This window comes from Lampris incognitus, chromosome 3, assembly GCF_029633865.1.
Source record: "Lampris incognitus isolate fLamInc1 chromosome 3, fLamInc1.hap2, whole genome shotgun sequence".
NCBI lineage: Eukaryota > Metazoa > Chordata > Actinopteri > Lampriformes > Lampridae > Lampris > Lampris incognitus.
In genome coordinates, this window is record NC_079213.1 from 90,446,429 (window position 1) to 90,460,863 (window position 14,435).

The following is a 14,435-nucleotide window of genomic DNA, read 5'->3' on the forward strand; positions in this document are numbered from 1 at the left end:
TGTCATATTAATAGTAAAATAAAGCAGCAGGAGTAGTACTCATAGCAGTGATAGTTGCAGTGCTAAGTGATAAAGGAAGTTATTTTCTAAATATTATATGTAAATATACCTTAAAGAGAGACTGACACGCCGTTTCTGAACACATTTTTTAACATTGGGAATTTGAATCAAAGCTGAAAATAGGTGTGGTTTTATGAATTCAAAGCTATTGGCTATTGTCTCCCTGGGTGGGTGGGGCTCGGTAGCACTCATCACTTGTTATTTACAAAAAATGTCAGATAGCAAGAGCAGGAGGGAGATCCTCTGCGAGGATTACAGTTTTGAGGAGGAGGATTCGGTAATACAAATAACTGTTAGATAGATAGATGATAGATATTTAGATAAATAGATAGCTAGATAGATAGCTAGATATATAGATAGTATAAAGTCTCAGTAAACTGGCACAAACTCGAGCCAGGTAGCTAGCAGGAGGAGGTGAAAGAACGACTTCTCCGTGGTTTTATAGAATCTCGCTACGGACACACCCTATACGCAAATTGACTGGTGTCTACGTGTCCACCGGCACAATTTGTCATTGGACACCATCTGCAGTCAATCACAGATCTCTCTCGAGTGCCCGCAGACACGCTGTTTTGGCCACTGAATTTCTCTGTGGTCACATTCCAACTCAGAACATAGCCTATCAATATGAATTTTCAGATTTTGATGTCAGTATCACTTTAAGAATAATATTGTGAGTCACATATATGCACCAGATTCTTCCCACATATTATAAATACACTGATGAGATTTTTTTGTGTGACCTCAGAGCCATCGTCCTTGTTGAAGAACTTGCCATCAATACCCATCTCAAAGGCAACTAAGAGGAGCTTCATCGAAAAACCTCCCAGCCCTGAGAGACCCAGGTTTGCTAGTCACACTTATGATTATTTTTTTGGCATTATACTAACTTGTCAATGATAGATTATGCAATACATGTAGTTGATTTTGAGAAGAACACATCTAGCAAAAACACTGACACTGCTGTTAATAGTAGCACAGTCTGGGAAAGTCTGCTACTATTAACACGTGAGGAAGTCCTTGGATCTGTGAAGGCAATGAGAAATCCTCTTTCCTCTCCCAACAATTTACAGCATTTGAGTGAAACACTTAATTGGTCTCTCTGATGGACAGGATGTATAGTGGCCACTGCAGAGGGCTGCGCTCACACAAGGAATATAAGAGTTCATTTGTGCCTTGGAAGTGTTTCCGCCAAGCGAAATATTCATTTAGCAAAGCTCTTTCATGGACAGTTAAAAAAAGACAGTGGGTAGTGTTATTTAATGATATACTACTATTGACTGTTATTTCCTTTTTCTCTCTATCGCTCTCTCTAGTTTGCCCCTCCAACCCAAACCACACAACTCAGGTAACTTGCCTGCTCCTCCCCAAATTTCCAATTTAATTGTTGCTGTCCATGGCTTTTGGGTTACTCGGCAAATTTAAAAGCAAATTTTGTCCTTATCTATATGTAGTTGTATACTTTATATTAAAGCCATACAATTAGTCGGTACACTGGTTTGTTTGAACAGCATTAGGTGCTTAAAACAAAATTATCTAGAATAGGCTTTTACTATCATCTAGTGCACTGTCAAATACTTTTGCAGCATTGCGTAAGAATAATTAATCCTTATATTTTTTTCTCACAACCCATCATTGATGCATTGATTCATTTCGTGTATATTTGTCATCAGGTGAAATCAAGAGATCAACGTCAATGTCCTTCGTGGATGGCAACATTGGAACCTGGCCTAAAGAGAAAAGGTCAGTGTTATGTCCCTAAAACCTTTTACTTCAGAAAAGAATTATCCCATGTGCTTTTATATTGGCATATTTTATTGTGATTTTAAATAATCTAGCCTCTTCACCTAACCCTAAAACAGAAAAACAGTCAACATAAATCAAACAGCTATAGAACAAAACACTGATTTTTTTGGTGTTGGTTTTGTTTGTTTGTCACATCAGATCAGGGCCTTATGGTGTATCTTTCGACATCCCCTTTGATAAAGAAGATTGTTCTCCCACCGCTCCACCCTCCACCCGTGGCATGATCAGGTCTGCCAGCACTGATGACGGCTCAGGTTTCAATGTTCACATCTTGCCTCGTGGCATGAAGCGCAACCTGTCCTTTCAGCCGGTCAATGGGCAGAACATTGGTATTGAGGAGGAGGGCCGCCCAGACAGCCTGGCAGGGATGGAGCCTGACAGGCGTCCTACTGGCAAAGCCTTTCCCAATGGACACGGCCATGACATCCCTACAACTCCCTCAATGGAGGAGGCTCTCCAGATAATACAAAGCCCCAGCAGACCCCCAACAGAGGGGATCAACAATGGCTTCTTTCTCCACAGTCAGGACTGCGGGCCCAGCAGTATCGGTGGGCTGGAGCCGGTGTCAGAGTCAGACTCCAAAGCGGCTCTGAGCGCCACAGACACTACAGAGGTTGATACAGGCATCCACGTGCGAACAGAGGACATGTTGGACGAGGACTCCTCATTGAAAGACTACTCGGTGAACATGGAGCTGGATATGGATACGCCAAGCCCCTGCCCGAGTGGCCACAGCAAATCCCCATCATCAGTGAAGATGACCAGCTTTGCCGAGCAGAAGATGCGGAAACTCAACCCTCCAGCAACAGACTCGGGACGGGGTAGCAGCAGTGGCGGTGGGAGCTCCCTTAAAACCACCCCTGAAGGCTCTGAGTTTGGTCTGCCACTGTCAGTTTCCTGGGCCCCAACCCCTGAGCACAGCCCAGTGCATCAACAAACATTCCCATTCGTACCTAGTCAAGCCCCACTTAAACCCATGCAACTGCTGCCCAACGATCCTGCCCAGGCAATGGCTACTGAGATGGTGCAGCTGAGGATGCGACTGGAGGAGAAACGGAAAGCCATTGAAGCCCAAAAGAAGAAAGTGGAGGCCGCGTTTACCAGACATCGCCAAAGGATGGGCCGCTCAGCATTCCTCACAGTGGTCAAGAGAAAGGGGGATGGGGCTGCCAGCGGAACAGAGGAGGAAGGGGGAACAATTGAAGAGGAAGGCAAGACCAGAAGTTCCAACTTCAGAACCGGGAGAGGCAAGGCTGACACCCCTGATGGAGCAGAGCAATGCAGCGAAGGCTCCCGTTGGCTGAAGTCACCTGGGGCAGGAGAGGAGGGTGGGCCAAGTGCAGGTCAGCCAACTGAGGTGGACCTAACGGAGTACACACGTTCTATCGAGAAACTAAATCACTCCTTGGCTTTCCTTCAGACTGAGATGCAGAGACTGGCCCAACAGCAAGAAGTGATCATGGCCATGAGGGAGCAGCAGCAGGCGTGGGTCATTCCGCCTTCACACACAAACCCTTCCCCACAAAAACAGGGCCGAGCCACAGCTGTGACCCGATCTTCAGGACCTTCATCCCCTGCTGACTCACCTCGTTCAACGCACCGTTCGCCAACCAGCATCAAACACAAGTCTGCCTCTTTCCATTCCCGTAACCCACGCACCCCTCGCCCAAATGAGCTCAAACTGGCCCCCTACAATCGAGTCCTTACCGCCCCGCAATCTGTGGATAGCATCCCCAGGCTACGGAGGTTCTCTCCCTGCCAACCCCTGGCAAACTCCTTTGTTTACATGGGGGAGAAACCAGCAACTGTAAACCAGGAGGCCGCAGCCACAGATGGGAAGTGGATCAAGGAGCCAGACACACTCCTCTCTCCAGAAGAGGAGAGTGTCGGTGTCAGTGCAGTCAACCCACTACCCAGCTCCCTAGCCAAACACTCCAGCCAGCTGAACAAAGCAGAGCTAAGTATGATTGATGAAACCCTGCAGGACATGAGGGTTCAAAGCCAAGTATTCAATCAGACTGCAGGAGATGAAGGGAAGTTGCTTGCGGATCTCAAACCTACAGTCGAGTCATATGTTTCTGAGATTCTGTCCCAACCTGTGACAGAAACCTTCACTGTGACACCCACAGAAAGCCCACCCCAGTTGGGGGCCTCCGCCCAGGCCAAGAGCAGTCTGATCGAGGTTCCCCTGTCAGGCCTGGAGGAGCAGCTGTTGGAGGAAAGTGAGGTGAAGCAGCAGGATGACTTAGAAGGTGTTGATGCTGACCAGAAGATGTGCCGTGGCTTCTTCTTCAAGGTACTGTTTTGGAGCATTTCAGACAATATTACACACAGTGCCATGAGACTTTTTTTTCTATTAATGCATTGTTCTTTCATACAGAATACTTAGATACACCTAATTCACTAAGAGGTTGGAGCGTCAGAGGAAGGGGTTAAACATCGGTTAGAACTGGCTGTTTCAGACATGAGACATCTGAAATCATAGTTACATTAAAGGACTTTCTGTCTAACTGCACAGCCATCCCACCACTAGTTGGAAATTTTGCTAATTTTCTTTGTAGTGATGTAATAATCTTTATTTTTTCTGTCTTTTCATATTTCCTTTTAATCATATGTCATGCACTCAAAGTCTAGCCCACATGGGCTTTCAAGACATAGTGTGTTGAAATTGCATATGTTGTAAACACACTCTTAAGCTCACTCTTAAGTAATAGTATCTCAAGTCTATATCTCAAGTCATAATCAATGAAAAAAACAAGTTATTTTTCCCGTAATCACGTTTTTTTATGTCATCTACACTTGTTAATGTTCGGTTTTCACAAGAAAAGGAGAGTACTGTAGATTTGGATACAGATCAAATGCATAATTTTCTTTGGCTAGCACAGTCAAGTCAAGCGATAACTGCAATAATAGCGGAAAATAACAGTTCTCTTGCTGAAGTTATGCCATCGTGAAGTGCCGTGTCCACGTTCTGTAACAAAGCATTTCTACATTCCATCCAGTTATGGCCATGTTTGTTTTAATTAAAAAAAAAAGCTCCTGTATCTCATATCAGATGAGGAATGGCTCAGTAAATGGCCAGTTGAGAACAATGTCATATTTCTGTTTGTGGTTTTATGGGCTAGCTTTCTAGCTGCGCTGTGCTTTGATATAGGTCAGAAAAGTGGGGCTGCTTTGAATAATTCAAACGCAGCTGTGGAGACGTGGGGTTGAAGAGATGTTGAATCAGCCTGGGTGGGGTGGTTTTCATGTGCTAGGGATGTTCACACGAATCTTCATTATATTGAAGAAACAGCGTGATTAGTGTTGAAATTAGCCAGCTGGTATACATAGATTGAAAATTATTTGATTGGCATACTAAAAGCATGATTTATATTTCAGTATCAGGACCAGGGTGATGTTGAATGATAGCAGCTCACTGAAGAGCCATTGGACTGCTGATCCCAGTCCAAAAGAGCATGATATAGGTGAAGAAAAAAGTGGAAGGCTTCAACTGAACAGTTATCTTCTCTCTTTAGAGACCATTTAGAGGTACATTCTGGTAAGGTACACATAGCCACTGCTTTGTGGAGTACTGCGACAACACAAGCGCATTACTGACAAGGAACATGACTTACCTCGCCATTGGGTCAACATTGTGTATATGCTTGAGAAGTGGAGACAACTGAAAGTCTCAAAAGAAAGTGAAAGTGATGCAGCACTGGCTACTTTTCTCATCCACAAGTATGATAAAATGAAAGTATTTCACAAAAAATAATAGCTAACGCTGTCTTTTTTTTTTTTTTTTTTGCTTTTTCTAAGACAAAAGCAAAAGCTCAGCTACACGTTATGAACACAAGAGGAAGAACCTTTAAAATATGCCTTCATCAGATCTTGCTGAGATTGTTTTTTTTTTTTTAGTGTTTTTTCTATTTTACCAACCAACTCAAGAACTTGGAGAGAATTTGCAAGGTGGTCACAGATTTGGTTTCCCCTCTTGTCTCAGGAGGAGGGAAAGGGCAAGGACAACATGGCCCAGAAGAGAGCAGCGTTGCTAGAGAAGAGGATGAGGAGGGAGAAGGAGAGCCAACAGAGGAAGATGCAGCAGGAGGCTGAACTGGAACAAAAGAAGGAGGAGGCTCGGTGCGTTGACATAAATTAGGAACAATCCCTCCGTGTTTCTCCCTTTTCCATTTCTACTCCTTCCATTGTTAAAGTTTCTCCATTAATTGTGAGTGTCTGTCTATTGTTTCTGTTGCCTACCTATAAAACAGGGGAAGTACATATCTATATTTTATAACCACTACCATTTGTGACATTGGACCCTTACTCTCACTGAGGGGTGGTGGGCTAGAAAATTAGAATTGCTATATTATGGACTGAGTCGACACCTACCGAGAGTGTATTTGTCCAACAGATATGTAGCCGTTTAGGAGGAAATATTTAAGTCAGGTAAAACATATGATAATAAAATACAAATACACTGACCTACTAAATTTTATTTACTTTGTGATCTATGGCGCTTTAAGATTATGCTAAACCATTGTGCACCATCGACGTGCCAAAGCGTTTACTGCAGCAAACTGAAGAAATACTGTACTAGATGCAAATATTACTTTAACCACAATACAAAGTATCAATAGAAAAATGTACCCCAAAAAGATCTCCAGGAAACCCAGTCCTGTATTATCATGTTAAAACACAGCGATTCACTTATTCAGACTCAGGAATAGACAACATGTTGATAGTTGCCATTACAGGTCATCTTTATAATCAAAACAAAACAGCTACACCTGGGGGTGTCCGGGTAGCGTGGTGGTCTATTCCATTGCCTACCAACACAGGGATCGCTGGTTCGAATCCCCGTGTTACCTCCGGCTTGGTTGGGCATCCCTACAGACACAATTGGCCGTGTCTGCGGGTGGGAAGCTGGATTTGGGTATGTGTCCTGGTCGCTGCACTAGTGCCTCCTCTGGTCAGTTGGGGCGCCTGTTGGGGATTGAGGGGGAACTGGGGGGAATAGCGTGATCCTCCCACACGCTAAGCCCCCCTGGCGAAACCCCTCACTGTCAAGTGAAAAGAAGCAGCTGGCGACTCTACGTGTATCGGAGGAGGCATGTGGTAGTCTGCAGCCCTCCCCGGAACGGCAGAGGGGGTGGAGCAGCGACCGGGACAGCTCGGAAAATAGGGTAAATGGCCAAGTACAACTGGGCGGAAAAAATCCAAAAAAAAAAAGAAAAAGAAAAGCTACACCTGAATTCTTATCAATGTGCTCACCTATGTTTCTGTCCCTGTGTCCCGTCCTCTGCTGCTTCCACCATCCAGGCTGAAAGCGGAGGAGGAGCGCATCAGGAAAGAAGAGGACAAGGCTAGGAAGGAGTTCATCAAGCAGGAGTACCTCCGCAGGAAGCAGTTGAAACTTATGGAGGACATGGACACCGTCATCAAACTGCGTCCGGCCGGCGGCGCCAAACAGAGGCGCGGCCGGCCCAAGTCCATCCATCGAGACAGCATGGACTCTCCTAAAACCCCCATCAGGACTGCTACAGGTAACCACGGCAACGATCTCTCAGGGGTCAGCCGCCGTCTCACTTGTCACGTCTGTGCCCAAGCTGCTCCGTGCGAGCAGCTTTCTTTGTGCCACCTGACAAAATGTCTTTGCTAACAGATCATAGCACAGCTGCGTACGGTATGCTGTGGTCGTTCTATTGTTTTCGATTTTCTCAACTCCTTAGTTGTCTGACCATTGATGCCCGCTTGCGCTGGTTTACATGGGAAACCAATGTGGTGTTGGCTAATATTTGATAAAAACAACATAGGGAAGCTTCAAATTACATGTTTATATTTTGAAGGAGCAATGCAGGTTTAGTGTGTGTGTGTGTGTGTGTGTGTGTGTGTGTGTGTGTGTGTGTGTGTGTGTGTGTGTGTGTGTGTGTGTTAACATTTACATATGTATTTTCATGTGTTTATAGTAAACCTGCCATAACTGTGTATCTGTGTGTGTCATGTTTTGCTTGGGTTTATTCATGTCATCGTGTAGAAGCTGCATTGCTCTGCAACTAGGTAGGCACAAAATGGGGTGCATGGACGGGTGTCATGCTCATCCGTGGTGGTGTAACTGTGTCCTGTGTCGTGCCACGTCTCACTGTTTCACATCCAGGTTCACGACAGCGTGTCTTTTCAGTCTCCAGCTTGTCCCTCGCTTCTCTCAACCTGGGAGACGGTGACAGCGTTCACTCGGAGAAGAGAGCGCCGAGGTGAGAGGCTTTTACATTTCTTTAAGCTTCAGCGTAAGGGGCAAAATTCAGCAGCAGGGTTTCTTATTTTTTGTAAAAGTTTCACTTTAAAATTAAAGGTTTGACTGGTGATTTTGGAGAGTTAGAAATGTTAGGATCTCTGGAACGCAAACAGCGGGAGAAAATCATGAACGCCGCATTATCCCAGAAGAGATGGCTGCTGGGAGTTATGGGTCCAAAAATCTGAAATCCTGAAGAATCACAAGAGACTCCCTGATTAAATTTTGAACTGAAAGGGTAATAATGAAGGAATTCTGTGGCAATTGAGTAATTAAATACAGATCACAAATTGTGAAGAAAAAACATGAAATTAACTTATACCAGGTTTAATAGCTGGGCAGATTAATTGAGAAAAAAACTGTCAAAAGACCTCATTTAAAACCTAAAATAAGGGGGCGTCTAGGTGGCATGGCAGTCTATTCCATTGCTTACCAGCATGGGGTTCGCCAGTTAGAATCCCCATGTTACCTCCGGCTTGGTTGGGCATCCCTACAGAAACAGTTGGCCGTGTCTGCAGGTGGGAAGCCGGCTGTGGGTATGTGTCCTGGTCGCTGCACTAGCGCCTCCTCCGGGCAGTCGGGCACCTGTTCGGGGGGGAGGGGGAACTGGGGGGAATAGCGTGATCCTCCCATGCGCTACATCCCCCTGGTGAAACTCCTCACTGTCAGGTGAAAAGAAGCGGCTGGCGACTCCACATGTATCGGAGGAGGCATGTAGTAGTCTGCAGCCCTCTCCGGATAGGCAGAGGGGGTGGAGCAGTGACCAAGACGGCTCGGAAGAGTTGGGTAATTGGTCGAATACAATTGGGGAGAAAAAGGGGGGAAAATTTAAAAAAGAAAAAGAAAAACCTGCAAAGCTTGACTTTACTGTGGTTTTGATTCAACATGGTGTGCTTTGAGCGTGACGTAACTGTGAGGTTTATCAGGACTTTAGGCCAAACGTTTCCTCTGTGTTCCTCCAATCTCCATGTTTTACAACCTTCTCTCTTACTGTTTTGCACCTGTCAGAAGTGCTAGCTTAGCCTCTGGCAGTCTCTTCTACTTTCTGAGCTCCCCTAAGCAGAGGAGGCGAAGGTTAGTGTTTTCTGTTTTTCACAGCAGATCAACCCTAAATTGTGTCATGCTGCTCCAATCCCAATACTGCACTGAAGCCCTCTCCCATTACGGGTTTTATTTTCAGTTGCGCAAACACCTGAAGAAAAAAAGAAGTCTTCATTTCTTTTGCCTTAATGACAGAATGCCCACGATTAATTTTGGCTTCACACCCTTCACAGATAACTTTTTCTTTTCTTTTTTTTTTTTTTTACACGATTCACCTGTGTCTTTGGGTGGCTCCTTTGCGGCGCTGTCCTCACCAGCATCCACCCCTCTCCTCATAGCTTTGGCACAATTGACAAAATATCAAAATATTTGCTTTTTTTTTTTTATTTTGTTGAGTGCCACACTGTCACAAGCTCGCCTTGTCCGTCATTTACTCACATCAACAGTGCGGTAATATCATTCTTGCTTTATGCAAATGAAGGATGCAAATTTCATTTTATTCAAATGCAACTCAATTGTTCTTCTTTACTCAATAAGTTGGCATTATCTTGAAACAAATCACCTCATTACAGTTGTGGTTTAGACTTGAAACAAGTGAAATTGCATTAAAAACAAGCTCATTTTCCCACACCTTTTTAGCAGTTTTTTGCCTCTTTTCAAGACCATGAGCTTTTCATTCCCTAAGAGATTGAATGGGTTGTTTACGTGGACCTTTTTTTTAGTGTAGCATCTGTGCAAAAAGCACTATGAGCACATTATTTGCACATATGCCTGCCAGCTATTTACACACACACAAATAAATACTCGGTGTTTTGAGTAAAATTGTTCATTTTAATTTTGCACTGCATTTTCCTTTTGCATTGAATCCATAGAAGGGTTGGTTCATACTTTGTGAATATTGGTTCTTTGTAGGGAAACTAGTATGTAGCTGCATTAGCTAATTTGCTGTATTTCTGTCCTGGCAAATAAACAACCAAGTGCCAGCTATGCTACCTGTAATGCATTGGCCTTTTTTTAATGCCTTGCACTGAAGAGAGGCTTTTACTTGCCTGCACCAGACCGCCTCACATTACGGCACTGCCTGAGCTTGCAAGTTTTACGCTGCTTAGGCTTACATGATTTGGGATGCCATACAATAGTAGCCTAGAGCAAAGCTCATATCCTTGCTGTTGCTGATGATGGTCACATTGTTTGACTACATAGTGCTTGTGCTATGTGCAAAGATAGCACATATGTGCTCATCCACAATATCAAGAAAATCCATACGAAGCTTTAGCTCAGCTAGAGAAGTAACTTAACACCAGCCATATACCAGTATAGCAATGCTGGTATATTTCACGGTGGCTGCTTATTTTAACTTTTTGACCAGCCATGCTTACAGGGGACCAAACATCATTTCGAAGTAACAGTCTGTGTTTAAATTACCTGACTGTCTAGATGAATAGAGGAGTTGGCTAGGCAAGAGTTGTGCCAGCCAATGTGTCAGGCAGACAAAAAAAAAGTTTGTTTCCTTATCTGCCGATGTAGCATTTTGGAATTGCTGACTGTTGTGAAGCAAGCAGCCTTGACAAGAGGTGACCTCATTGTGTGTGTGTGTGTGTGTGTGTGTGTGTGTGTGTGTGTGTGTGTGTGTGTGTTGTGTGTGTTGTGTGTGGTTCCAGGCCAGAATCTGCAGATGGCTTTTTGTCCCCCAGTCACTCCAGCAGCAGAAATGGAGAGAAGGACTGGGAAAATGGATCCACCACCTCCTCCATCACATCCAACACAGAGTACACTGGTAGGTGCAATCAACCTACATCTGTTATCCATTCTTTGACTTTTTGACTTGTTCACACCGTTGCTACAACATTAGTACCTGCGAGAGTGTTGTGGTTTCACACTGTGTGCCATCACGACACTTGAGTAGGGGATCAAAAAAAAAAATATATATACAGACGGTGAGTTCTCTAGTTACTCCCTGTCTGGTTGAAAGTGCATTTACTAGTGAAATCAACTGGTAAAGATATTATGGATTTTATCAAATATAATATAATATGATATAATATAGATGTAATATACATAATAACATTATGATGTTGAGTGAAGTGTTGAGCGTTGTTTCCTTACCAGCACATGTGTGCTGTCTAAAAGGTTTATTTCTTCAGTTTAGGTCAGGCAGCCTATTGTAAATGCATAAATAATGTCATTCTGTCTTGTCAGTTATTTGCAGGTGGAACGCAACATTTAAACTGCATAAAATACGGCATCCGGGTAGCGTAGCAATCTATTCCGTTGCCTACCAACACAGGGATCGCTGGTTCAAATCTCCGTGTTACATCCGGCTTGGTCAAGCGTCCCTACAGATACAATTCGTCATGTCTGCGAGTGGGAAGCCAGATGTTGGTATGTGTCCTGGTTGCTGCACTAGTGCCTCCTCTGTTCATTTGGGGGGAGGGGGAACTGGGGGGAAGGAAGGGCATGACCCTCCCAAGTGCTACATCCCCCTAGTAAAACTCTTCACTGTCAGGTGAAAAGAAGCGGCTGGTGACTCCACATGTATCGGAGGAGGCAAGTGGTAGTCTGCAGCCCTCCCCGGATCAGCAGAGGGGGTGGAGCAGTGACTCGGATGGCTCGGAAGAGTGGGGTAATTGGCCGGATACAATTGGGGAGAAAAATGGGGAAAAATAAAAAAATATATATAAAAATAAATAAACTGCATAAAATACCATAGTTGCATAAGCATTTACTGACTCGCTCTAATGCTCATTCATTCATTAAAGATCATAGTGGGGGATGGATGATAAATGTATCTGAATAATTGTAAGATAAATTACTGAACTTGACAGTCGTAACTGTCAAACCTGTCGACCATGAATGATTTATCGACAGATATTCTGGAAAGGCAGCAGTCAGCATCACTCTTCTGACACAAATACAGTGTTTTTTATGGCAACTGTATGATGTAGTTCTTCTACTCATTTATTTATTTTTATTGGGGACTTTTTTTTTTTTTCTTAATTGTTCTCCTGCAGGGCCCAAGCTGTACAAGGAGCCCAGTGCAAAATCCAACAAGCACATTATCCAGAATGCTCTTGCCCACTGCTGCCTGGCAGGCAAGGTCAATGAGGGGCAGAAGAACAAGATACTCGAGGTAATATGTCATACAGATGTGTATAAACAGAACATTTTGTGTGCACAAGGTCTCGTATTCCTGTCAAATGGTTTGATTCAAAATTTCAACCTTCATCCTACCACAAAAGGTAATGGCCCTGAGTTGATGTGAACATGGGATTTTTCATAGACATAGACTATGAAAAAAAAATAATATTTGAATTGCAAAAATCAAAGAACACAACAAATATTTCAACATTCATGCCATTATGAGTGCATTTTTACCGTTAAATACTTATCCCATAAGGGTGTCCAGGTGGCATGGTTGGTCTATTCCATTGCCTACCAACATAGGGATCACCGGTTCGAATCCCCGTGTTACCTCCGGCTTGGTTGCGCATCCCTACAGACACAATTGGCCGTGTCTGCGGGTGGGAAGCCGGATGTGGGTATGTGTCCTGGTCGCTGCACTAGCGGCTCCTCTGGTCAGTCGAGGTGCCTGTTCGGGGGGAAGGTGGAAGTGGGGGGAATAGCATGATCCTCCCACGGGCTATGTCCCCCTGGCGAAACTCCTCACTGTCAGGTGAAAAGAAGTGGCTGGTAACTCCACATGTATCGGAGTAGGCATGTGGTAGTCTGCAGCCCTCCCGGATCGGCAGAGGGGGTGGAGCAGTGACCGGGATGGCTTGGAAGAATGGGGTAATTGGCCAAGTACAACTGGGAGAAAAAGGGGGAAAAATAGTTACCCCACACAGGTGAGAATGAACAAAATATAGTAAGAATCACCAGCAGCTCAGTTTTGTTTTGTTTTTTTGTTTATTTGCCAACATCACATTCATTGGAAATGAGCATGTCTCTGCTTTACCTGCACAGGAAATGGAGAAGTCAGAGGCCAACAGCTTCCTGGTGTTGTTTCGAGACGCCGGCTGCCAGTTCCGTTCGCTCTACACATACTGCCCCGAGTCAGAGGAGATCAACAAGCTGACGGGCATTGGCCCCAAGACCATCACGCGCAAGATGATAGACGGCCTCTACAAGTACAACTCAGACAAGAAGCAGTTCAGCCAGATACCAGCCAAGACCATGTCAGCCAGCGTGGACGCAATCACCATTCACAGCCACCTCTGGCAAACCAAGAAGCCAGCCACCCCTAAAAAAGTAGTACCTGCCCAGTCCTAAAGACATAAACCACTTCCCTCTCTTTCCATTTCCAGCTCAAACGGAGGAATCCTTCCAATTTGCACTTCACTGTACATATCCATGAAGATTCCAGCACCTGCAACGCCAGTTAGATGGATGCGTTTTTGTTTTTGTTTTTTTGTTTTTTTATGTTCCTTTGTAATTTTCTTCTGTTCCATTCCTGTATGTTTTTTTCCACCATGCTTTGGGCGGGACATTGTAGGACTCCATCAGAGATTATTTACAACTGGAATGTAGACCACTGTTTAAACAAACCCCGCTGTAAATGGTAGTTACTAATGTGTTGGCTGAGATTGTCCGATTTGAGTAATTTAATGACAGCATGTGTGTATATATGTTGCTGTTGTTTTGGGGTCTTTTTTCATACGTGCCAATATTTAAGAGAAAGAGAAGGTAGGGATTCCAGAATGTTTTTGTTTTTTTGTTTTTTGCCACACTAAAGCACTGAATGTTTTAACTCGTCTTGTACAGGTTCATTTCCATTGGTAGGAATTGGTTGATGATGTGTGTGTGTGTGTGTGTGTGTGTGGCCTTACGTTTATTTCGTTTTAACGCGTGAGTGGGATGAGTTGATTGTAAAGCAATGTACACCTTTAGAGGGCTTTTGTATGTGGAAGAGTGCTTTTTCTCTCCCATCTTTTTTGGGTAAAACAGTTTGTATAGTTAAGGTATGTGAAACTACAATGGGCCAAAAAAGAACTAACTGCATACAGCTAGTGTTAGCCGCACAATACGTGTGTGTCCACGCTCAACAAAGTCAGACGGTTTCAGCTTTCCCAGAATCCCTTTTGAAGAAGCGATCTTTAAAGGATGGACGCCGTTATGGTGGAGCGGGGGCTCTCAGTCTGGGAGTCACAACTCCTCCAAAGGTTTGCAATATAATACGTTGTAATGTACGTGTCTTATACACAAATCTACTGTCATTTATAACCTTTGTGATAAACCCCTTTTTCAACGTCAATTA

At 44.2% G+C, this 14,435-nt stretch overlaps 1 protein-coding gene across 1 annotated transcript in view; it reads left to right on the forward strand.

Moving 5' to 3' along the window:
* camsap2a (calmodulin regulated spectrin-associated protein family, member 2a) overlaps positions 1–13,558 on the forward strand; it is a 59,189-nt gene extending 45,631 nt beyond the window's left edge. The window contains exons 9-19 of the mRNA XM_056276450.1: positions 809–905; positions 1,377–1,408; positions 1,734–1,803; positions 2,005–4,162; positions 5,852–5,988; positions 7,171–7,394; positions 8,006–8,102; positions 9,149–9,214; positions 10,843–10,958; positions 12,193–12,311; positions 13,145–13,558. Of these exons, the coding sequence (XP_056132425.1) occupies positions 809–905; positions 1,377–1,408; positions 1,734–1,803; positions 2,005–4,162; positions 5,852–5,988; positions 7,171–7,394; positions 8,006–8,102; positions 9,149–9,214; positions 10,843–10,958; positions 12,193–12,311; positions 13,145–13,450 (3,422 nt within the window). The 3' untranslated portion in view covers positions 13,451–13,558. The remainder of the gene's footprint in view (positions 1–808; positions 906–1,376; positions 1,409–1,733; positions 1,804–2,004; positions 4,163–5,851; positions 5,989–7,170; positions 7,395–8,005; positions 8,103–9,148; positions 9,215–10,842; positions 10,959–12,192; positions 12,312–13,144) is intronic.
* Positions 13,559–14,435: the final 877 nt, after the last annotated feature.